This window comes from Podarcis liolepis (genome assembly GCF_965112155.1).
Source record: "Podarcis liolepis genome assembly, chromosome: 9".
Classification (NCBI taxonomy): Eukaryota; Metazoa; Chordata; class Lepidosauria; order Squamata; family Lacertidae; genus Podarcis; species Podarcis liolepis.
Genome location: NC_139564.1, coordinates 68,279,482 through 68,306,356, shown reverse-complemented (window position 1 = coordinate 68,306,356; position 26,875 = coordinate 68,279,482). Strand labels below are relative to the sequence as shown.

Below are 26,875 nucleotides of genomic sequence, written 5' to 3'. Positions count from 1 at the left end.
CAGAAGGCATAGGGAAAGTGTATATTAAAGTTCACATTTATTACCAATAATAATCCTTCCCAACGTAGCTAGAAAGTTGGGCCCTGTCTTCAAAATGCTTGCAATATGAATATAAGCAGAACAAAATATAAAATAATTAAAAACTGAGAAGAGAACAAAAATTATGAAAGTAAAGCTATGGCAACAGAATTATAATCTAATTTAAATAGGAGATCGTAATACTGTATTAAGAAAAGAGAACTGATAATATGCAGAAAAGAGGCTGAAGAAAAGACCTGAGGTTCTAAGACCAAATAAGTTATTTTAGAGGTTGAAAAGAAAAACCATAAAGGTCATATCACACAATCAGGTTTACAACATGATAACCAACTACAGTATGGGGGGGAGGGGAATTGACAATGCAAGGACTATCGCACAAAAGCCTTACCATATTCAAGTGATACCATATCTATGTCAATCGGCCCCACGGCTCTTCCAATTAAAAGGCTTTGATCGCCTATCCTTTAATGCTGAAATATGAATTCATGTGGAGAGAAAAAACACTTGAGAAACCAAACAGAAGGCATGAACACTGAAAACGGTGCTGAAGGCACAAGAGAAGAGTGACTAGATTTGGCATGAACAAAGTAAACTGCAGAAGATGAAATGCCAAGTTTAATTCGCACAGAATATCACTGCTCAGAAACTTGGCATTAAAGGGAGCATACTGTCAGTTCCCTACCAGCACTTAACACATAAGGCATAACACACAGGACCACGACACTGTATAGTTTTCCTCCCTTCAAGGCAACATTTCATTTATTCAAATCTCACTTCAGTAATTGAACTTACACACAGCAACAACACAGTAATGCCTTTGGCAACAGCTCCACAATTGCTTCCCCTCTTCTTCTTCTCTATCTAAAAGCAAGCGCAGCACTGATACTGATGTCATGCTTCAGAGAAATAAATGTTCCTCACTTAATTCTGCATGCAATTTCACTATAATGAGTAAACTGAATGCTCTCTATAAGATTTTAAAAGCTTCTTGAAGCTAGCAGATATTCCAGTCTGCTTGTTTTGCAACTCCCCTTGATGACCAATGACCAGTTCCTGGTATGACACAACATAACAAGAATTAGGTGTGGATGAGAACTAGTGTTCCCAATTACAAAACCTGGCAATGTAAAGATAAGAAAGGAGAAAGTAAGGAACAAATGACCTTAAAACTGGGTCACACGTCTTCTGGGGTCATGCTTCCTGTGAGTCACATGACCTGGATGAGATCACGGCCCAGGAAAAAGTGCTTTTTTCCAAGGCGAGGTTGCCTGAGATCACAGCGCACAAAATGGGTGGTGTGCTCTCATGCCCAAAACCAGGATGTTCCTGTTTTCTGAGACAGTTGAGGGGTACGCCTTCTCAAGTGGTATGGCATTTATGGTGATTAAAAGAATAAACTGGCATGCCCCAAGTTCTCTGGATAGCTCCAGAAAACCTCCACTACTATCTCAATCTGCTATAAACAGAAAAAAGAAAGAGCACTAGGTTACACTGTCATCATAAAAATTACCAAAAGTAGCTTTGAGGAGACTTTAATGAATTACTCAAATGAACATACAGTGATACCTCGGGTTGAATGTGCTTCAGGTTCAGGTTGCGCTCCATGGCAACCCAAAAGTAACGGAGCGCGTTACTTCTGGGTTTCACTGCTCGCGCATGCACAGATGCTCAAAATGGGGTCACGCACATGCGCGGAAGCAGCAAAACGCGACCCGCACAGACGCGCCTTCGCATCTTACGTCCCATTCAGGATGTGAATGGGGCTCCGGAACGGATCCCGTTCGCATTTCGAGGTACCACTGTACAAATATGTGGAGGGAGAAGTCCAGGATCATGTCTACTGGCCCCACCCTGACCTCCAAGATATTCTTTGCTCAGGCGCCAGAAGCTGCAGCTTGCAAAAACAGCAGGTGCAAGAATATAAGGAGCTGCCTTACACAAAGAGAGTCTCTCTCTCCAGCCACCCCAGTACTGTCTACTCTGGCAGGCAAGGGCTCTCAGGAAGAAATATTTCACATCCCTACAGTCTGATCACTTTAACAAGGTAGTGCAAAGAATTGAACTCTACCACTGAGCTACATCCTTCCTGGGGAGGCAGGGATGGGTGTATATGCACAGGCATCTGTGCAAGCACAACACAGAACATGGGGTGGTTGAAAGGCGGAGTGAATGGGCAAGATCCCATTTCCCATCCTCACATTTATTCGTATGTGTGACATTCAGTTAAATCATATTCAAAGCAGATCCATTAAAATCAATAGGTCTGTTTGAGGATGACCACAATTGGATTTTTGAATACTTTTATGAATACCTGCACCGGCTTTTATACGCTGTGCCTCCACAGGCAGAAAGACTGATACACACTAAGCTTATGCAAACTAACATGAAAATATGGCAGGAAATTTTCACTCAAAATGAGTGAAGACCTTAATACAATACCTGAATTTGAGTGACAGATAAAACTAGGTTGCAGGCAATCCTTTCCCACTTACCTAGGTAGGGTGTGTGTGTGTGTGTGTGTGTGTGTGTGTGTGTGTGTGTAAGCTTCTGCATTGTGTATTGATCGTTTTGTTCATTGAAAATACATTGATCGCTCAAGCATAAAAAAATTACTAGACTTAAAAATGGTCCACTGTTTATTCAACCTGCCTGAAGGAATGTGCAAGGTGAATGTATTTTATTGCAGTACAATTTTAAAGTAGGAGCACTAGAATATTTGCTCACTAGGTGAGAAAGTATGACACAGTGATCCAACGTAGTTTTTCCCTGGCAAAAGCCCACATCCTCAGGGCCTGGTAATGCAAATTAGAACATCCACTGGGTAAGGTTTTCCAGAAGATGTTTGGTAGATAGCTTCCCCACTTATGGAGAAGAAGCTTACCAGTCTGTAGTTGGATGGTGATCTGTGCTCTCCCTTTTTCTATATTGGAATGATGATTGCGCTTGTCCATGCCTCTGGCATTAGTCTAGCCGTATCTACCCTTGTGAACAGGTCGGCCAGCAAGGGAGCCGACCAGTCGGGTCTAGTGTAAGAACACTGGGTCCTATCCCATCTGGCTTTTCCCTTGCTTTAACTGACCCATTAACGTTTTTATTTCAACTGATGAAACTGGGGGCCACTCGGGGGCATCAATTTGCATAGAATGCTGACAAGCTGTGTTGAAGGAGCTTAGCCAGAACCTATTGAATACACAGAGCATACACAGACTGTCCAGAAGCAGTCAGTTGCAGGCAGGATGATGCAGGAACAAGAGGCTGCTACCAGTAACTTGGTTTATTATTTACAGCAGACTCACAAGTTACTATATACAGGATACAGACACAGAACTCTCTCACAGAACAAACTCCAAACAAACTCTCAAACACACATACAGTGGTACCTCAGGTTAAGTACTTAATTCGTTCCGGAGGTCCGTTCTTAACCTGAAATTGTTCTTAACCTGAAGCACCACTTTAGCTAATGGGGCCTCCTCCTGCTGGCCCTGCCACCGGAGCCCGATTTCTGTTCTCATCCTGAAGCAAAGTTCTTAACCTGAAGCACTATTTCTGGGTTAGTGGAGTCTGTAACCTGAAGCGTATGTAACCTGAGGTACCACTGTACTCTGACCAACCAATTAACCAACCAGGAAGGTCATGAGTCATCATGCCTATGTGGAGACCTCTACCAATAGGGGAGTTGTATCCAAGGTCCCATATCTCTAGGCATAATAATTCCCTCTGCTCAGTTACAGATAGGTAGCCGTGTTGGTCTGCCATAGTTAAAATAAAAAATTCCTTCCAGTAGCACCTTAAAGACCAACTAAGTTAGTTCTTGGTATGAGCTTTCGTGTGCATGCACACTTCTTCAGATACCAGGTATCTGGAAGGAATTTTTTATTTCCCTCTGCTCAGTCTCCTTGGCCTTCAGCCAACTCCTTGATTGCCTCTGTGGGAAACTGCATCAAATTGCACGTAGTCAAAAATCCCAACAAACTGCCCCGCTGGAATGTTCCTTGTGCAAGACACTTGAAAAGCAGTGGTACCAACCACTAGGTGAAACAGGTGGATAGTGTTCTAACATAGTGTAACAGTCACACTATGGAATCACATCCCCATCAGAACCCATTTGGTACCAGTTGTTTTTGCAAGTGGATGCGCTTCAATCAAAAGTAGATTTATTTATTTATTTAAAGCAGAAAGGGCAGTAGCTGCCATGTTTCATGGTTCCATAAAATGAAATCAAGGGCATCCTGATCAAATCTGCAGATGACACCAAATTGGGAGGGGTGGCTAACACCCCAGAGGACAGGATCACACTTCAAAACGACCTTGACAGATTAGAGAACTGGGCAAAAACAAACAAGATGAATTTTAACAGGGAGAAATGTAAAGTATTGCACTTGGGCAAAAAAAAAATGAGAGGCACAAATACAAGATGGGTGACACCTGGCTTGAGAGCAGTACATGTGAAAAGGATCTAGGAGTGTGCCACAGTGTGACATGGCAGCTAAAAAAGCCAATGCAATCCTGGGCTGCATCAATAGGAGTATAGGCATCTAGATCAAGGAAAGTAATAGTGCCACTGTATTCTGCTCTGGTCAGACCTCACCTGGAGTACTGTGTCCAGTTCTCGGCACCACAGTTCAAGAAGGACACTGACAAACTGGAACGTGTCCAGAGGAGGGCAACCAAAATGGTCAAAGGCCTGGAAACGATGGCTTATGAGGAACGACTGGGCATGTTTAGCCTGGAGAAGAGGAGGTTAAGGGGTGATATGATAGCCATGTTCAAATATATAAAAGGATGTCACATAGAGGAGGGAGAAAGGTTGTTTTCTGCTGCTCCAGAGAAGCGTACACGGAGCAATGGATCCAAAGAAGATTCCACCTAAACATTAGGAAGAACTTCCTGACAGTAAGAGCTGTTCGACAGTGGAATTTGCTGCCAAGGAGTGTGGTGGAGTCTCCTACTTTGGAGGTCTTTAAGCAGAGGCTTGACAACCATATGTCAGGAGTGCTCTGGTGGTGTTTCCGGCTTGGCAGGGGGTTGGACTCGACGGCCCTTGTGGTATCTTCCAACTCTATAATTCTATGATTCTATGAAATGTGTTTTTGCATTGGTCTTTCTGTATTTTATTTTCTGCTTTTTCTGTAAACTTGGGAGAAATGTTTAGTCCTAGTACTTCCGCTTTTACAACGGACCTGACCAAAGCTTATTAATCTAAGCCAAATCAGTTAATCAAGCCATCTGTTAATAGATAATTGATCACTGCGGGAAGGGTAATACACAAATGGGATTAAAGCCACCACAAATCTAAAAGAGAAAGAGAGAGAAAATCAGTTCTCATCTCAACTTCTAATCCCTGGGCAAAAATGTTACTTTATTTGTTTTTTAAAATACAATTATCTTTTACCTAAAGCAAACCTAGTGGTAGCTAGCCTCCTCCCGCACAGCATACAGGTCTGCAGCTCCAGGGAAGATATCTGATTAGGCACCTTCAACCCCACTGATACAAACTAAAGCAGTCTGGTGTGCCATCTACTAGCGTGACCTGTTTTGGAAGGCATCCAAAACTGCAGTAAACGGAAGAGGAAGCTATCAATCTCATTGGAGCCACACTTGGGGAGGAGAATGCAAATCTTTCCAAGTCTCATTTTCTTAAGACTAAACCATGGTTTAGTGTTCAAAACACATCCACTACATATATATTTCAGACTGCAAAATAGAGTAATGCGACATTGATCGATATTTTGTATTGACGTGCATTTTTAAAAGGTATACATGCAGTTTTTGAGAATAGAAACATAGAACAGTTTCATTACTACATTTCATATATTGCCATTTAACACAGATATTAAAGACATACAGGATGCTCATATGACATTGCTTTCATGAAGACACCTCTACTTTAAGGTCTCCCTGCTAGTTTCACATGTGTAGGGAGACAGAAATGGGCTCCGATTTGAACAAGTAGTTCAAGGGGTATTCTGGTGTTGGTATTCTCAATGGGATTTTGAACCTGATAAGTGGTTCTAAGACTGTTTCTGCAAGTTTGCAAGTCCATTACAGATAGCAACTCAATTCCAGAGTAGGTGTTTTATTATACAGTACCTTCTTTTATAAGGGACGTGGGTGGTGCTGTGGGTTAAACCACAGAGCCTAGGACTTGCCGATCAAAAGGTCGGCGGTTCGAATCCCCATGACGGGGTGAGCTTCCGTTGCTCGGTCCCTGCTCCTGCCCACCTCGGTCCCTGCTCCTGCCCGACTGTGGCTTAAGTTCTGAAATATGGTCAGTGCAAACAATGTTTTGGAATAATCTCTGAATTGAGCTTTTGTTCAGAAAGATTTTTTGGATGTCTACAATAAAAGCATCATGTTTGGACAGCTACCAGTTTCTCCAAAACAGAAACTGGCTTATATGATGCAAAGCAGAGTTGCATTTTATTGCCAATTTCATTTTATTCTTTGAGGTCACAACAGAGGGTAAATACAACAATTTTAGATCTTACTTATCAGAAGCCGTTCAGTTTCACATGAATTTCCACCACAGAACTCTTACCCAAGTAAACATGTTTTACATATAAGAATATAGGTTGGTTGATTAACAGGACAGTTGTTTTCATAAAAACTGTTAACGGTTATTCCCATTTTTGCAAGTATTTGTAACTTTTGCACATACATTTCTTGACATGAAAGTGAAAAAAAATTTTTTTAGGAACATACTGTACTATATTTGAAGCACCCTGTGGTGAAAGATCCAAGTTAAAACTGTCCATCTGTCTTGAAGAAGTTCATAAATGCCTTTTGCAGATGTACTTTTAGGCAGCACTTTTAGGCAGTTTAAGCCTCCACAGAAAAAATAAATGCTGTAAAGAATTTTACAAGCCCTTCCCCCTCCCACCCACACTTAGGTGTTAATTAAATGATCATTTAATAGTCAAATGTAAACACAACATTTTCATCTCCTGACAGCACATCCCATTATAAATCCAGGGTAATAAAAGCCTTGGTCTTAATACTCTGAACCTCGTTCCCACAACACTCTAAGATGCCTTGTCATGTCTAAGGTTAAGCATCTAGACACAAAACAAAGATTGCACCACTCAACTTCCAGTTCAATTTTCCCATCGCCCAGTGACCTAGGTAACACTTCGAGCAATAAAGAATAAATTTAATTTCTTCAGCATTTTGTGAGGATTAGGAACAATTGTTGGCCAGCAATGACTTCTTATCCTTGGATTCTTTCAGAGTGTTCCCCCCAGTTCTAAAAGGAAATTCTGATAGTTTAAGACAGAGAACAAACAGAACTTTAAATTAGAGGTTTTTTCAATCAGTTGGAACAGTTGGAGGGGAAGCAATCAACTTTCCTTTGAGCGTCTCTCAGCTATTCAGTTACTGCGAACTTTAATCTCTCACTACGATCATGGCTTGCACTTGTATGTCCTTCCGTCATTATCCTGTTTTCATTCCTTCTTCCCGCTTTCTGAATTAGTTAATGAAGATTACATGGGTACAAATAGATGAACACATAGCATGAACTGAGAGTCATGGTGCTCAGTTTATAACATTTCTTGCCCCCTTTCTGTGCCATATGATAATGGCATTTCCTGACCTTTTGGCATTTTTAATTACTTCCTTCACTGGGATTTCGTTTCCTATATCAAATTTATCAAAACTTTCAAAGTTAACCCTACAAAAAGGACTTGGTGAATTGGATTGTATTAGAGTGACATCTATTTCATTATATCTGGACAGAATGGGCAGTAAACTGCTGTGAAGTTTGCAGCATGTGGTATTTTGCTTTGGAAAACCCATCTCTCTCTCTTTCTCTGTTACACACACACACACACACACACTACTCAGGTTTACTCGGGTCTACAGATATGTTGCAATCATGGGTAGGTTTTAAATAATCCTGTATAACTGGGTGGAAGAACAATTTGAATAAAATCTGCAACCTCAAAGTTAGAAATTAGCATTAAACATTCTTAAGGCAAACTTACAGTTTCAAGCACTAGAGCACAATTCCTTTAAGCAAGGAAACAGCATCGCATGATTTAAGAAAATACTAGACTTCGACTATTTTTGTTCTTGAATGGAGAAGGATAAATAAATAGAAATATGAGCTAAAGGAGGACAAAATGTACAATAACGTGTGACAAAGTTCACTTGAGGCAAATACTGCATCCGAAACAGTTGGCTTAAAACTTTATTTGTTGCTATGAATAACCATACACACTACATAGGTTATCCAATTCCAATGATTTCATTTGTACTAACATGTGAAATTCTACTTTAGCAGCTAGGACTATCACGTCTAGGAGGGCAATTCAATCAAAATTTCAAAATAATGATCCCAATAAAGGTCCTTTTGAAAACGCAGCAGAGTCCATGTTGTTTTAGATACCATGTGAAGCACACTTGCACTTCGTAGAACTTGCGGGCTCATTTGTGCAAAAATGTATTATTATATAGGTGCATGGCTTATGTTTAAAACTATTTTTGAAAAAAAATGCTTTGAGCAAGACAAAAATCAGAACCTAACACTTTAATAAATCATCTGCACAGTTGACCCCATTAAATACTATTATGTTGAAATCAAATCATTACATGTGTAGAATAAAGGCCCCAAAAGTCTTCTTTTGCCAGAAAATAAGTGCTTATGATTGGAAAAAGTACTCGTCTTTGAGACATTTCTACCATTTCACTACAGAGAAGAACACTTGTACCTTATTGCTGGCATTATGAAAATGTTAGTACCTGTGCTGCAGTCTGCAGAAAATGATCACATATTATGGTTTCCATTCTACAAAAAAAAAAAAACCAACCCACCCACCTTTAATTCACAAAACTGCAATGTTAATTTTAAAAGTGAGAAAATAAAAATCTTCCCAGGCTAAAGTTTATATAGAATGCCAATTTAAGGAGGTTTAGAGATTCATACTAATATTACTAATAATATACTAATATCAGCAAGAACTGAACAGCACACTTCAGCTCTGCTGAGTGACAGCCAAGGCCTACCTAGTTCAGCATCCTATTATCAACAACTACCAACCAGATGTATCTTGGAAGTCTACAAGCAGGCAATGAAGGCAAAAACTAGTCTTTAAGGGCATTGCAAAAAGAGTTAACACTTTTTCCAACGGCAGAAATCACCAAGCAGTCACATTCCGCAATGCTGTTCATTTTCTTGGCAACTATGGTCCAACCAGTCATAATATTGCTCAATTAAATATCAGTTTTTATTATGATGACGTTTCAAAACACAACAACGCAGGCTTCTAAAAGCAAGCAAAAGCAAAATTAAGTAGACACTGCTTCAAGTATTTATCAATTTTTCACACACCATCTAACAAGCAGAACATAAAGTTACAATGTTGTCAAGGCTCTTCTAATTAAAATCTGTTGCCTTATTCCAGTGCTTTTTTTCTTTAAAAAAAATGTTGAGGGGTACTCTCATTTTCCTACTCATTTTGAAATACTGCCCCTCAATGAGGTGAAACTTAAATTCACAAAATGTTTAGGGGTATGCGTCCCCCTGTTTCCCCCCCCCCAGAAAAAAGCACTGCCTTATTCCAATTTACATTAATTTTTTTCTAATACTCATCCATCTTTTAACCCATTTATCAGCCACACACTGTAAGTTTATCACAATTTACAGGTGCAGTGTTATTATATACAGAGGCCCTAATCTGCCAATTAATGTCCTTTGTTGATCCCCCAACCATTTTTGAAAGGAGAAAGGAACATTAAAACCCACAACTGGGCATTCCTTGTCTATGTTTTAACTGTCCAAGCCACCTGCCTGAACTCTGAAAGTGCTTAATAAGTTTACTCAGATTTAAACTTAGGAGTGGTTTAAACAGCATGCTCATTTAGTCTCACTGAAACAGTGTTGGATAGAACTATTTTATAAAGCCAAATCACTAATATTCCCTTTCTGCCCATACGTAGGTTAAGAAGAAGAAAAAAGACACCAACAGGAATGTGTCAATTTTTTCCTCTATACTATGCATTTTGTAGCAATAACATGCGTTCCGTGCTATTTGAATGCAGTACAATTTTTATTCTCACCTCCCTTCAAGGTACTACTATGAAACAGATATTAATGCTGACCGTGCAAACAGAAAAATGTCTCATCTACAAAACATAAGAGACGTCAGAAGAACTTTCATCTCTTTTGCCTCAAACGGCTTTAGTGTTCCCAGGAATGGGAGTCAGCGGTAGCTATCATGGTAACTCACTAGATGAGTAATGATGTCGATACGACTGGACAACGGTAACCGTAGCAACTGTAACCTGCAATTCCTGCGTAACCATTCTTGGATTCATTGTGGCAGGGGCCAAAGAGGCCAGGAGTAAAATGAAGCAAAGAACTATGGTGTCTGACACATCTAGTACCACACACTTTAATCATAGCTGGCAGAAATTAATTCAGGAGGAATTTTTTCAAGGGTTCCTCATGAAGCTTTGTGCTTTTGTTAGGGGCTACAAGAACCAATGCACTAAATGAATAGTCCAGGGCAACAAGTCAGATTATGTAGAAATCCTTTTCCTTCCATCATTTAAAAAGAAAAAAAAGTATTAAGTAAATTTCAGCTTCAGGAAACCCTGATAATATTTAAGTACATTCTTGTATGCTTTTTCCATATTAATCCACGTATAAATTGCAAGTACTTCCACTGTAGGTTTTCTTGATTAGCTACAATTTACCTACCAGGAAGATTACATCAAAGCATTAACTTTTGCGTGTTTAGAAATACAGTACCTATGTAAGTATCTTGGAAAACCACTGAGCTTTGGGTCCAAAATCAGTACCCTGCAGCTAATGGCAATCAATGAACTATAGCCTAACTAGTCAAATTAATCAGTCAAAATCTATTTGTCTCAGATAAGCACTCACTAGGCTGTAATGGTTTTCTGCATAAAAGGTGCTATAGTTAATGCTCTGTGTATTAGGATGTGGGTCACTAGAGACAATGTAGGTCATTCCAAGAAAGAAAAAATACTTGTTGAACCAGAGATACAGACAAACATCAAAATCATTACCTAACTGGTCCTAAAATGGCTGGTTTACTAACTACAGTTCCCTTAAGAAACACATAACAATCTGACATCTCAACAGTATTTTTAAAAAATACTGCCACCAGTAGCTGACCTGCTGCAGACTTTACTGGGAACATGATTTTTCATACTTAAACTAGGTGAAAAACACAAAGAAACTTTCTACAACCAATGAGACAAAGTATTTGGACAGGGGAAAAAAATCAGGTATTGTCTCTTGAATATTCAACCTATCACTTTTCGTTACTTACACGTCCCATCTGTCATCAAGTGCTTGTAATTTTACGATGCTGCCCTGTAGCTTATTGTAGAGTTGATATTATTTTACAGAGTTCTGTTAATGGACTGGATAAATGGTAATGCTATTTAAACTAGCCTCCTGCTCCAAACACAGCTGCAACTGTACTTCTATTTCTGAACAAACATCTTGACCTGAACACGCCGCTCGCTCTCAACTCAGCCAAAGAGAAATTGGAGCAGACAGCAAAGGAAAGGAAAGCTGGCCGCTGGCAGCATCCAACCGTGTCTAATATTTCATATATGGAGGGCGCCCTCTTTGTGTTGCACTATGCAACAAGCATATATGCTGCCTTACCTATCACATGATTCACTTAACTTTGGGTGTCAGGTGATCATTAGAAGTGCATTGACATGTTTTAAAAGATTAAAAAATACCGTGGTACCTCGGGTTAAGTACTTAATTCGTTCCGGAGGTCTGTACTTAACCTGAAACGGTTATTAACCTGAAGCAACACTTTAGCTAAGGGGGCCTCCTGCTGCCGCTGCACCGCCAGAGCACAATTTCTGTTCTCAACCTGAAGCAAAGTTCTTAACCTGAAGCACTATTTCTGGGTTAGCGGAGTCTGTAACCTGAAGCGTATGTAACCCGAGGTACCACTGTAAACGTAATACAACAGGAGATAAGTACTAACTAACTAACTAAAGCTGGCACCACTGTGGCAATCTGCACATGAGCTAAAATGTTAGAAAGGCGCTCTAGTAACAGCATTTAACCTGAAGAAACATGTGATTCAAGCTATAGGTAAAGCACCCCATTATATTTACCATGCTGTTCTAATACACATTATAACTAGACACAAATACACTGTCACACAAACACACATTGTTTGATCAACAATAATCCCAAAACATCAGGAATGTTATACTATCTGTTGCAGTACACTGTTGTGGCACCCCACATTTATGAGACTGTAATTATATATTACTTTCTCACATACTTGAACCCCAACCAAGCTATTCCCCCCTCCGCTATTTATGATTATTTGATACTACCCAAAGGTTCCCTGAATTGTGAAATATAATTAGTAGTTATAGAATCCCTCTCTACTGTTCCAATAGAGATTTACTTAAAGATTATTTTACAGAAGCAGAAAGTTCTATACATAAGTGGCACAAATTGTTACCTTACAATACCTCTGTGCCTATTTCAGAGTATAATCAGAAGCATGTATGTTACACTAGCATTGCCAGTGAAAATAATCATACCACTGGAATTCAATGAGAGTGGAACCACAGATTTTACGTAAGCCTCCCACAAAAGAGACCAAATGAATGCTTACACCAAACAAATTCCATTGACTTCAATTACCATGGATCAGTGTACACTATTCAAATGCCACATTCAACAATCTGATAAGAAAGTTGTCGGAAGTACAAGAACCAAGCTTAATTTATGTGAATCAGAAAGAAACAGAAGCGATAATTTAGTATAAACTTTTAAGCTTTAGATCCTCAACAAAAAAAACCTGAAACAATCTTTGCGAAAGGAAGTGGAAAGCAAGATGTTGTGATGCGGCGCATACCAGGCTCTCAAAGCAAACATTATTTTATTGAGATTTACATAGCCCACTTCAAAGCAACTGATGGGCTTTATCTTTTTTTTAATGTGTACTAGCAGTTAGAGGAAAGGTTAAGGACCCCGACAGTTAAGCCCAGTCGCGAACGACTCTGGGGTTGCAGCGTTCATCTCACTTTACTGGCTGAGGCAGCCGACGTCTGTCTGCAGGCAGTTTTTCTGGGTCATGTGGCCAGCATGACTAAGCCGCTTCTGGCGAACCAGAGCAGCACACGGAAACGCTGTTTACCTTCCCGCCGGAGTGGTACCTATTATCTACTTGCACTTTGACGTGCTTTTGAACTGCTAGGTTGGCAGGGACCGAGCAACAGGAGCTCACCCCATCGAGGGGATTCGAACCGCCAACCTTCTGATCAGTAAGCCCTAGGCTTAGTGGTTTAGACCACAGCACCACCTGCATTCCCTGCTTGTACCTGTAGATCACAATATTTTTTTGAGAAAACTCCAAGGCCTGAGCAAAATAATTTTTAAAAATACAAGTTATCAGCAATGATTTCAGCCCTTTCCTGTATTTTTTGCTCATACTGAAGCATCTATTTGATTTTTTAAAATCATCAGGCTTCCCTTTAAAATACTGTTAGAACATGTAGGTACTTTTTAACATAGTATCTACTCCATATTAATCTTGAGATAGTATCTATCAAAACATCAAAATGTATCTAATGTATAGGTTGACTGTTTGTAAACCTTATTCCAGGTTTGCCCCTAAGGTTTACAATGTTAATAATTTATTCTGCCAAGGCTTTAAAGAGACTAGCCAGGATTCAAGGATTCTTTGGGCAAGCATATCCCAGTGTGATTCTTTCTTTCTGTCTTGCTTTGTTTTGCTCATTTTCTTTGAACAGAAGAGCCCATGCCATCATCACAAACTGCTTTTGAGAAGTCCTTCATTTTCAAAAGCGATTTACTACTCTGCAAGACTTGGATCTCAAATGAGATTCCAAGCCCAAAGCACGAATTGTGCATCTATTTGGGTCCCAGTCTTTGTAATTAAGGGAGAGAATATGACAAAACACAACACACTTGGCATCAAAGGTCTTTAACAGCTCACTACTCTGATTTTAAAATTCTTCTAGCGTGTGCCATACTACTGAAGAAGAAGAACAAAGCAAACTGGAAGGAGCAAAGATCACCAGTGTTGAAGCAATGATTCTTCAACATCAACTTCGTTGGACTGGTCATGTTGTGTGGACGCCTGATTATCATCTTCCAAAGCAACTACTCTATTCTGAACTTACAAATGGAAAGCATAATGCTGGTGGTCAACAAAAGAGGTTTAAAGACTGTCTCAAGGCAAATCTAAAAAAATGTAGTATACACACTGACAACTGGGAAACACTGGCCTGCGAGCACTCCAGTTGGAGAACAGCCTTTACCAAAGGTGTCATGGGCTTTGAAGACACTCGAACTCAGGACGCAAGGGAGAAATGTGCTAAGAGGAAGGCATACTTGGCAAATCCACACCGTGATCAACTCCTGCCCAGAAACCAATGACCCCCCTGTGGAAGGACGTGTGGATCCAGAATTGGCCTCCACCGTCACTGACGGACCATCTTACTCAAAATAATCACCAAATAAGAAGAAGACAAGAGAACAATTAAACCCCACAAGTCAGGAATCAAAATTACAGACCGCAATAATGTCAACACTCTTCAAATTGTTATTTAGTTTTGGGTTCTTTAAGCGATTTCATTTCAATATTGTTATAAACAAACAGGGGGAGGGGAGATATTCCAAGCCAGTTTCCACCCAGAATGTAATCGACCTCGTCATCAGAAACCAGTAGCAAACCAAAAAGAAAAGGATTTATACTAATCTGGTTTGAAAAGTTACATCAGTCAACTATAAGAGTTAACAAATATGGAACAGAAACAATTCAGAGGACAGTGCAGAGATTATGAAAAAGCAAAAGAAAACAAGAATTAAAGGTGCGCTGAGTCCAGGAGCAGACAAAACACTTACTCAATAGCATATTTCGTTTACAACTTAAAAGCACTCAAAGCATATCAAAGCGTTCCACAATGAATACAGAATATAGCTTCTACTTACAGCCTGTAGAGTTTTGGAGTCCCAAGAAACAGCAACTCTGAGAGGAGTTGAAGATTATTTCTGTTTAGACGCCTGAAGTAGAAAAGAAAAAGAGAGTGTTACAAATCAAAATAAACAGCAACTTTATTATGATGTGTCATAACTCGACAACCTGAGACTAAGTGGCACATGCAGGAGAAACAAGCCAGCGTTAGTGCCAGGGGCTATGCAGAAAACATAAGCCAAAATACCGTGATGAGTTTAACATTTTATCTATATGTATTAGCATAAAGTATGCATGAGTGTTTTAAATTCCAACTTTTTTACTCCATGAGGACAGCATGAGGAATGAGCAGAGAGACCACCCTACTGCCAGGGCTTAAGCAATCATTTTCCCCTTGTGGAAAGTCATTGTAAAAAAGAGAGCCATCAGGCATGTTACACTGATTTATCCTTCAAGGAGCACCACCAATTAAACTGACATGAGCTATAACAAATCAAACCTTTCAGGTGGCGTTATAAAACGCTAGCAAAATCCCCGTCGTTATGATCGTCGGGGAATGAGTATAAAGAGGGAGTGCATAGTATCAAGAACTTGAAGGAACATATTGCACCTCCCCACAGAGTCCTCCTCAGCGGAGATTGTGTACTAGCCACCACAGAATGGCAGTGGGGAAGGCAGAAGCAGGCTGCATTAGCTAATATGGATTAAGTTTCAGTTTGCTCATCCATGTGCACAAATGGCACCAAATGCAGTTTTGGAAGCTCTTTCAGCTCTCATTAGCTAATAAATGTGCCAAATGTAAGCCTCAATTGACGTATATTTATTGCCAAAGGGTGAGCCTAGATGGGACCAGTCAAATCTTCCTCTGTCAGAAGAGACAGACATGCGATCAGTTTTGTAAAGTGGTCCAAAGGGTATTCGGAAGATGAATAAGATTGTACTCTTTGCTATTTTTAATATCTGTTTAGTGGTAGCAAGTCAATTCCAGAATAGCTGTTTTATTGGACCTCATTTTAGATATGGGCTCAGTTCAAACACCATATCAACCTATGGTCTTGGAAACATAATTATGAACTAGTACAATACAGTGGAATCTCAAGTTACCACTTGACAGGGGGTTGGACTCGATGGCCCTTGTGGTCTCTTCCAACTCTATGATTCTATGATTCTAAACACCTCTGGTTACAAACACTTCAGGTTACAAACTCTGCTAACCTGCAAGAGTTACCTCGAGTTGAGTACTTTGCCCCAGGATGAGAATGGAAATGGTTGCACTACTACCAGATTAGTGAAATGTTTTAAAAAGACTGTAAAATGTGTGGCTATACTCATAACAACCCCTGACGAGCCAGTATGCAGAAGATTGAGCAACCCATCAAAGGTCTGAGAAAAGCAGAAACAGTGTTTATCCAATATAAATGGCCCCCACCAGAAGTATTAGCTCTGTGGCAGTTATTTGGGAGGGGTGATACAGGTACAGATGATATTCCTGTTCCTACCGCCACCGCCACCGCCATACCCCCAAGCCCTTGAGGATATGTTAGTTGCTAGCACTACCTCAAAGTATGGAGAGTTCCAAATAAGCTGGGAGCACCTCATATTTCAAACAATTGTACTGTCAATCATAAGTACGTAGAGAGAAAAGGGCAAACAAGCACCTCCCTCGCCAAATGTCTGGTCAGTTGGAATCCTTCCCGATGACTGCTATGATAAATGTGATAAATGAGATAAAGCCAAAGCTATCTATGGGTTTCATGTGTAAGTAACACTAAGCAGGCTCCAACAGCACATTAATAGCTTAAGCAACTTTAAAGCAGCGGTGCCCAACTGGATCATGTAGAAACTAAGATTTTTCCACATAATGCAGAGGAACCAAGATGTGACCACTGTACCAATTATTACTAGAGACAGGATTTGTTCTATAAATTGCTATATAAGACAATGGAAGGCGATTTTTAAATACAGTATGTTGAATAAATTATTCCTTGAAATATTATACAGTGGTACCTCTGGATGCAAATGGGATCCGTTCCAGAGCCCCGTTTGCATCCTGAAGTGAATGCAACCCACGTCCGTGGGTCGCGATTTGCTGCTTCCGTGCATGCGCGTGACGTCATTTTGAGCGTATGTGCATGTGCGAGCGGCGAAACCCGGAAGTAACGCGCTGACTGTACAAGAATACTGCTGAAATTAATCACTTGCTTAAACAAGATTTACAGAAACTAGCCAGAAACTAACATGTCACACTAATAAAAAAATTCCTTCCAGTAGCACCTTAAAGACCAACTAAGTTAGTTCTTGGTATGAGCTTTCGTGTGCATGCACACTTCTTCAGATACACTGAAACAGAAGTTGCCAGACCCTTCTATATAGTGAGAAGGTGGGGAGGGGTATTACTCAGAAGGGTGGTGGGAATGGGAGATTGGCAGATAGCTGAGATGAGCCTGTTGACGACTCTTAACGACTGTAATAGGTCTTGCAGGAAAAGGCAAGGGGTGAGAAGGTGAGAAATGGCTTAGTCATGTATAATGAGATAAGAATCCAATGTCTCTGTCACACTAAACCACTGTTTAGAATGTTGTACAGAAGCTGGGACAAATTTTAGCAGAGCTTAGGTACTCCCCTTTGCCTGCAGCCATGATGACAATTTTAGGTGCAATTCAGAGTCAGTATGGGGCAGAGACTGAACTGGGAGACCTGAGTTCAAATCTTCATGGAGCTCACTGGGGGGCCTTGGGCAGTCACTCCCTCTCAGCCTAACCTCCCTCACAGGATTGTTGTGGGGAATGAAGTGAGAATGGGGAGAACCACTTATGCCACATTGAGCTCCTTGGGGAGAAGGATGGAAAATAAATGCAATAAATAAATAATACATCTACTTTTGTTTTTGCTGAATCTCAGCTTCTTCTCGGGTGCAAACCAGGGATTCTGGTTTGTAACAAAATCTTTAGTCAAGTCAACTTTAAACCCTGAGCTATGTTAAGCTAACCAATACTAACCACTTCATAAATGTTAATGCACTACATTTTCCATTTCAGAACTGAATTTTCAGTTAAGACCAACCTTGTGTGTATAAATAGTTCCCATAAGGAATGTAAAAGTTATTGATTCAGTGATGGTCTGCAACAGAACTGAGTAAATGGGAAAGCTAAGGCAACTTTAAATTCTGTAAAGAACAATTCAATAAAAACTTGATTCTTTACAAAAGGTACCCACTAATGCTTATTTTGACATTTTGCAACACTGCAACTAATTTAAGTGGTTAAAAGAAAAGAGCATCCAGCAAACAGTGTCTCAAAGAATGAGCACAAAACAGATGTGGGAAAAATAAACAGCCTTCCTGTCTTGGAATTTCTAAAAAGGTCTGCAAAGAGCAAACAGGACTTCTCACTGCAATTTGACTTCTAGACCTGTTAAAGACAGTCCCATGAGAACTAGACTCAGATTAATTAAGTATAGTGCTAGAAACTACTACAGTTAGAAAAAAGTACACAAGCTCTTCAGTTACACAGCTTACACACTCTTACCCAAGAGTGGGCGAAAAGTTACAGTAGTTCCTTTCCTTCTCAGAATTCCATTTGCTAGAAACATGCCTACTAAAAAAGAAACGAAATGAAATGCTGTCGTTTTATACTAAGATCCTATGGCAGGCAGGTTGCAGGTGTCAGTCTGAAACCATATGAATTTTTCTGGACAGCCTAGTTTAATGCTGTGACGTTCTGCATGATTTGCCAACTATTTCTGAGAATTTAGAGATAGGAAGTACTTTATGATGAATTTTTAAAATGTAAACAGTATATAATGAAAGGCAAAGCTTATGCGGCATAGAAACATGATCACAAGAAAAATCCTGGTACATTGACACATCGACACTCAGAGAACTTTGATAACTTTTAGCCACTGTTTAAACCGCCACAAAACGTGCATGCAATTGTCAGTAATACACTATTTTTTGTTGGTGACAAAATTATTCCTTCTAATTTAAGAACAGCAACACTACATCTGGCTAAGAGTAAGTTACACTTGAATTTATTTCAGTCCCTTAACCACCTTTCTGTAGCTTCTGTAATTTGCAGCAAAATGGAACCTTTGTTGTGGTATTTAGATACTGCTAAATCCAAACATAGACCAATTACTTAATATTTAGGAAAAACAAGCAAGCACAGGTGCGGGAGTACAAAACCCTATAATTATCAGGAGACAATTCACACAGTCTTTTATTAACTGATAAACACTAAGGTGCCACCATCCTTGTTAAGGGATAGTGTGCACTGTGTGCCTAAAACCATGTATGTTAGTAAGGATAGTTTGCCTCAACACTGATTAACAAGGAGCAACTGCTTTCCGCTTTCCCCCTCCAGGCCTGCTCTCAAAAGCATATTCTCTGCTTTTGCTCATTATCTACCTTCAGAGAGAAAGCTGGGCAGCATTAACCCTTAAGTTTATATATTCCTAGACATCAAGAGGATCTGTACCTATAAGCAACATACATCCATGCCTCTTTTAAAAGATGGAATTTTAGAATGTGCATAGCTCTGCAAATATTTACAGTTCCTCTGTTTCACTGCAGAGTTACAGAACGCAGATATTGAAAGAGAGTTCTGCTTGTAACTCAGAACACTGCTCTTACTCTGAAAAGTGCTTGGGGCAAATCAGTATTTGTCAGTATAAAAGCAGTGAGGTGAAAGCAGTAAGTAGCAGTGGGTGATTGCCATTGATGTTTATTCATTTTTGTATTAAGCCTGCCCCTTCAAAATTGCTTGAGGGAAGTTATCAAATGAACACACATATCCAGAAAAAAATATATGTCAGAACAACCTGCCCTAAGATATTGACCCCAGCTGTCAAAAATGAGGCCAAGCATTTTCAGAGTTCTCCTGAATACTCAGGCTTTGGTAGCACAGCAAGGGACCTGCAGATCAATACTACATCCATGTGGGAAGAGTACAGCACAATGCAGTCCCATCGTATTTTAGGACTTGGGGCCAAACAGCAATTCACAGCAAACAAAAAATGGTAAACATTTTCTGCAAATACTACTCATTTGCTAAAATGACTACAAATAGTCATTTACAAATAATTTGCTACAACTATTATTAAAAGCAATCCTATTCCTTACTTCTTACAATAATAACAGAGAGCATGTTCATTATAGTAAGTGCAAGTTTCTTTTTGGGTTCTCCCATACTCAGCTTAAAAGCAACTTCAGTTAGATCCAGACTTCTCCTAGCTCCACGTTTCTCCCTGATGCACACACATAACCCTGAAAGTTCACACGCAGCCCTGAAATTCCACACATGAAATTGCTACAGAGACATTCCAACAACCTTGTTGCCTCCAGTTTCCACCCACTAACTCCATCCACCTTCCACAAAAGATGCTGTCTCCACAAGTGGCAGCAGTCCCTATTCCACATTTGACACATAAATGAATAGGGTAGGCAGTGACATGTGAAGCTGTGGGCCACCACCATATACTTGTCCAGCTGGGACAGAGTATAAGAGGGTGGCCAGAAGCAGCAGCTGCTGCCATACAGAGGCAAAATAATAATAAATATAAAATAAAATAATAATAATAAAATTATTATTATATTTATTTATTTATTTATACCCCGCCCTCCCCAGCCAAAGCCAGGCTCAGGGCGGCTAACACTAATAAAATCATAGTAAAAACATAATAGAGGAAAAGGGGGGGGGGGCAATTTAAAATACAGGTTAAAATGCAGCCTCGTTTTAAAATAGCTGATAAATCAAGACCATAAGGGGAGGGAAACATAAGGGTCTGACCGAGTCCAAACCAAAGCCCAGATGGAAAAGCTCTGTCTTGCAGTCCCTGCAGAAAGATGTCAAATCCCGCAGGGCCCTAGATTCTTGTGACAGAACGTTCCACCACGTCAGGGCCAGTGCTGAAAAGCCCCTGGCCCTAGTTGAAACCAATCTCACCTCCTTGAGACTCGGGACCTCCAAAGCGTTGTTATTTGTGGACCTTAAGGCCCTCCGCAGGGCATACCAGGAGAGGCGGTCCCATAGGTACGTGGGTCCTAGGCAGCTGCTACTCCTAGCCAACACCAATCACAAAGGCAAGCAGCAGTGGCAAGGAACACCATTTGCAACAGACATGGCAGAGGAGGAGGGTCAATGCAGTGCCAAGCAGATGGTAACCACCAGGATAAAGCCACCAAGATCAAGCCCTATAGCTTTTGTTGAAGGCAGGTGGCAGTGATGGCGGATCCTCCACATCAGCATTGGCAGGTCAGGATCAGAAGGTGGCCATTCTGGGATAATGGCACTTGCCTAAGCCAACTACTGATGCTGGATACACCCCTCTGGGTATGTAGACACAAGTAAAATATTCATGAGGCAGCTGCATCTAAGCCATATTGCACCAACACTCTAGATAACATTTCTAATAGCTGTCTAGGAGCCAGTCTACACTTTACACATGTGTAGTCTCTATGTGGATCTAAAGGTCCCCCCCCCTTTATAAAGTTTATAAAACAGAGAGAACAATTACAACAGCAGGTGAAAGTTAAAACAGAGAAACAAACTACAAAATAGGCACAAGGAATATGTGCAGTTGCACATGGGCTAAAATAACAAGGTGAAAGTAAAGAATTTTATCAATTATAATTCCATATTTTCCAGGCTTGTACGGAGGGTTGTTGTGAAAACAATTGTTCCACTGTATGTGTAATAAAATAATGCCAGTTTAATATAAAGAGTGCCTGGAGGTTCTAGGCCTTGTGTAGTTTTCTCCATTATAGCTATATTATAGCTGTGTATATATATTTTTTAAACAACAATAACAATGAAACACAAGCACAAACCAGCAAATAGCCTCTAAAATGGCAAGTTTCAGTGAGGAACAGCTGGAGGAAGGAGAAAGGATATGATGCCAATGATGGTCCTGCTGACCCACCTTTTTGTACAGAATCGAAAAGGGGGAAAGGGTACTTCATGGGGGGAAAGCAGGTTGGGAAGAAGACGGTCCTGTGCAGATTATTGTTTAATGGGATCCCACCCAATCTCTCTGCTTCAGCACTGTTCCTCCATTGAAACCAACAGCCGGAGAGGCTTTCAAAAATCTCTACTTTTCCCTTGAGTATCTCATGTGTAAGGTTTTGTTTTTGTAAGTTCGAATGACTGCCGTTGGAGCAATATAACCAATGCTACAAATATTGAAATTTGCTTTGGGTTGTCCCCACACATCCCCCTGGGGGTGTCTTTATAAACACCACATGCTGGCACAGGAAAGGGGACCAAATGAAAATGTTTCCTCCATCTCTTCCCTATCCCTTTATCCACCACTCTGTATCAAGGGACAGGGAAAAGTCAGAGGAAACGTTTTCATTCACTCCCCTTTTCTGGGCCAATGTTTGCCAATCTACCACTCACATCAACCTGAGGTCTACTCTTCTGCCTGCTGCTTCCTTGGTTTACTGCCACGCTGCCAAGCTCACTTAGCCAAATGCAAACTTATGAGCAGGTGTACATACATGCACATTAGACTGACACTTTCCCCCACTTTGGACTTTACAATGCTAGGATGGTCAGTTAAAAAAGGTAAAGGTAAAGGACCCCTGACAGTTAAGTCCAGTCACAAACGACTCTAGTGTTGCGGAGCTCATCTCGCTTTACAGGCCGAGGGAGCTGGCATTTGTCCACAGACAGTTTTTCCGGGTCATGTGGCCAGCATGACTAAGCCACTTCTGGCGCACAGGAACATCAAAACCAGAGCAGCGCATGGAACGCCGTTTACCTTCCTGCCAGAGAGGTACCTATTTCTCTACTTGCACTTTTTGGCGTGCTTTCGAACTGCTAGGTTGGGAGGAGCTGGGACCGAGGAACAGGAGCTCACCCAGTCACAGGGATTCGAACCGCATACCTTCTGATTGGCAAGCCCAAGAGGCTTAGTGGTTCAGACCACAGTGCCACCCGCATCCAGGATGGTCACTGAAGTATCGCTAAAAAGCATCACTCCAAAACACAACACTAGTTGTCATAAAACATATAGGTGCTACACTGCTAATTTTTAGGTATAGGTGCAGATTTAGAAATAATTACTACAATTTAAACAGAAATATAGTTATCTCATTATAAAGGATAAGGCTGTGACCAGGTGACTGCTATGTTGCACTTTAGTCCAAGTTCTAACTATAGGACATTTGCTCTCCCTTCTAATGGTTCCTTATCTTCAACCAGACAGCTCTCACAATGGATGATGCTTTCAAACAGAAAACTGTCCTCTGTAAAGTAGGGCACATGGCCACTCTATGCGACACATTTGCCAAAACAGGCTGCTAACCACTTCGGATTCTGCAGGACTTGAGAGAGCTTGTTTGCACTCTGAAAAGTTTTTGCTTATCTGCCCAAACTCCCCAATTAGCTTCCTCAGACAAAGGTCAACAATACGGTAATAAGTGGGTGGCAGATTGGAGTCAGACATTAATATTTTCAGTTACAGAACTGTAACTGAGTACGACTGCTCTTTTGAAAGGCCATTTGCGATATATATTTTTCACAGACATCTAATCCAAATATCTATGGGTAAAGTCTGCAAAAATGGGCATTGCACATCAATACATAATGAAAGTTAGACTAAAGGTCTGTTTTAATCAATCTTTAGTCAGTGCCCATTTTTATGGTATGAAATGTAATACTAGTTACCACTGGTAGGGTCATGACCGTTACTAAGAAAATTCACTACATTAATTTCCCTGGTGCAGTGACCTGAATCAGCATTCTATACAATGCCCACATATAGAGGAGCGTGTGGAAGATGAGACGGCTGAAAAGAAGTGGAAATAATCTCTTTTATCATCATTAAAGAATATCAATTGATGCTGGCTGCAGCCAAACTCAGATTTCCATCTCACTTTGGTTGTGGTACTCTAATGCTCATTAAAAGTCCACAACAAACGAATCTTGCACCTTTTGCTTCTCTTTCCTTTCTTACCAACATGGAAACAAATTCATACAAACAACTGCTTGTAGTGAGCCACTGATGCATGATTCTTTAAATACACTATACTATATACTAACAAGAGTATGTTAACAAATATACTAACAAGGGTATGTTAACTAGAATTCTGAGAATATTCAAAAACATGCTTAGAACTGAATAGCTTTGCCATAATTAAATGTTTATATTGTCAAAGTTATACCATAGCTGATAAAACTGCTGTTTCTTTGGGTACCTAATCAAGCAGCACTTTAATATTCTGTTAGGCTGTGCTCTGAAAGACTAATGTTTTGTTTAATGTGGATTTTGTTAGGGAAAAAACCCCTGTGCTTATGGACTGGGTAGAACAGAGCGTTGTAGGGAAACTGGGTTTTCAGGTCTTTTAATGGAATAGCGCACACAAGAATTCAAACAGTACGGCTGGGAAGTCAAAATATATTGCAGGCAAAATTTGTGTTAAATCTTTTCTTCCAAGACACCAGAGCTGGAAGCGTCAAACTGGACACATGACAGAGTTATAGCTGCTCAATATTTGACCTTGCTGAATTACACCAGCAACAGCTGCCTCCTAGTGCCAACCTACGTCCCTGCAGTTATACTTGAAAATTGAACAAGCACATGTTGCACAACAGCACCTGATCCAGTGTCTAGCCTAAGGGTTGGAAACCCAACTCTGTGCAGTGAAGCCATTTAGACAAGGGAGGATACTAAACAGGAAACAGGTTTGCAATCTCTTGCATATTTATTACAAGAAATAAAAAAAACTTTACGCGTGGTTTTTGAACAGATAAAAGAATTGAGCAGGTGCATCTGCAAAAGTAAATGTAGGTTTTGTAGGAGCAAAATCCTGCACACCAGCAAGTGTAGAGAATCTGGGGCTCTCCAGATATTGTTGCGCTCCAATTCCCATCATCCCTGAGTCATTGACAACATTGTGTCAAAATTAGATTTGCCAAACTACTTTGCCACATACCATTCAATAAGTATTCCCAAACCAGGATCATGATCTGACAAACCAAGAAATGTTTTATAAAGCTGGGTTAAAAGGAGGGAAGTAAGAGAAAACAGGGATGTGGGTGGCACTGTGGGTGAAACCACAGAGCCTAAGACTTGCTGATCAGAAGGTTGGTGGTTTGAATCCCCGCAACGGGGTGAGCTCCCATTGTTCGGTCCCTGCTCCTGCCAACCTAGCAGTTCGAAAGCACGTCAAAGTGAAAGTAGATAAATAGGTCCAGCGGGAAGGTAAACGGCATTTCCGTGCACTGCTCTGGTTCGCCAGAAGCGGCTTAGTCATGTTGGCCACATGACCCGGAAGCTGTACGCCGGCTCCCTCGGCCAATAAAGCGAGATGAGCACTGCAACCCCAGAGTCGGTCATGACTGGACCTAATGGTCAGGGGTCCCTTTACCTTTAAGAGGGAGCAAGCACACAGAGAGGGATGAAGAAATGTTTAGGACTGGCAAACATGGCATCTGAATGCCACCAAAGCCATTGCATGACAGCACTTCCTAGTGTTGAGGACACTCTCTAATCACTCTCCCAATAACATTTTAGTTCCAAAAAGTTTTTTGCCACCTCTAACCAAGTCAACAAGTTGATTCATCTGAGTCGGGTCTTTTTTAATGCAGTCTTTGCCTTTATTTTTTTTCCTGCCAATTTTATTGGGAGACAGAAGTTGGGCTTCTATTATATTATTTTTGTGACTTCCACAGGGATCCAGCACCTCTTTTTCTAGAAAAATAGCACTGCCTGTATATGCAACATCAAGGCAAATACATATATGCACACATGAGCAGTATATGGACTTCAGAGGATTCACCAAGTTAAATTGTCATCCAAAGGTCCAACTGGTGACCCCTAGTTTTAGACCTGTTCCCATGGACTCTGAAGGAACAGGAGCCATGCTGAAGGTCAAGCTAATGTAAGTATTTAGGAATGAGATTTGTATTTTTATGTGAACTTCTTTTGCAGCTTTATGCTGCAATATTTTATAATATAATGGACTAAAGGATGCAGCCACGGGCTGCTGCATGTACATCAAACTTAAGTTTCTACCTGTTTTCCACAGCAGCTCTTTGTGTGAACAGGGTCTAATATTGCAGCAGGCTTTGTCTCCAAGCACCTCTGATAGGAATGACCACAGAATGCAAAGTGAGATTACACAGATTAAAACAAAGTTTGCTCTCAATGGCTTTATCTCAGCATATATAACAGTAAGCCAAGTGCCTGACATGTTATCAGAGGTCATTGCAATTTACATGCGCCCCTTTCAAAAGGACAGTCTGATTTAATGACTGAACATGCCACTTGTATTATTTACACCCCCGTTTCATTTACTTGCGAGAGATAAAGGATCCTCTGCTGTCGATTTGTGAACTGTATTAAAAATGACCAAGAGTATGATCATTGCCTCATCTCAACACCTGCTGAGTGTGATGAAACTGCTACTAAATCCCCTCATGTCAGTGAAGCAAAATGATATGTCTTGTATAGTTAATCTGGTGGTGGCATTAAAAAAAAATTGTATTCCATCAGTTCCTTCCACCAGCATAATCCTCACAATGGCAAGACACTGCCAGTACTGTATAAAGCAGCACTGAAGTGCAATAATGGAGGACAACATCAGAGAACAGGACTCCTATTACCTCCAAAGTCAATTGGAGTAAAACAACCTTATATCCAGGCAAGGGAACATCACTCCCATCTCAATGTCAGGAGGTCCTACACACGAGTAGGAATCCTACAGAGACACATGCCCAACTGGCATGTTCTCTCCCTCCTGGTTGGTCAGGAGACTCCAAGTCTTTCTCCAGCACTAACATCACAGCAACTGATGCCTTGCAGGCATCAGCACACTTCAGGATCAGCAGAGTATTGGCAGTCAGCGTAACAGACTCAGTAGCGCAGCATTTTGGCTAAAC

General features: G+C 40.6%; 1 protein-coding gene across 7 annotated transcripts in view; it reads right to left on the bottom strand.

Annotated features, from left to right (window-relative positions):
* The window catches only part of SLIT2 (slit guidance ligand 2), a 243,100-nt gene that overhangs the window by 203,174 nt on the left and 13,051 nt on the right, over positions 1–26,875 (bottom strand). For all 7 annotated transcript variants that reach the window (XM_083460424.1, XM_083460427.1, XM_083460423.1 and 4 more), the window contains exon 4: positions 15,011–15,082. In XM_083460424.1, the coding sequence (XP_083316550.1) occupies positions 15,011–15,082 (72 nt within the window). The remainder of the gene's footprint in view (positions 1–15,010; positions 15,083–26,875) is intronic.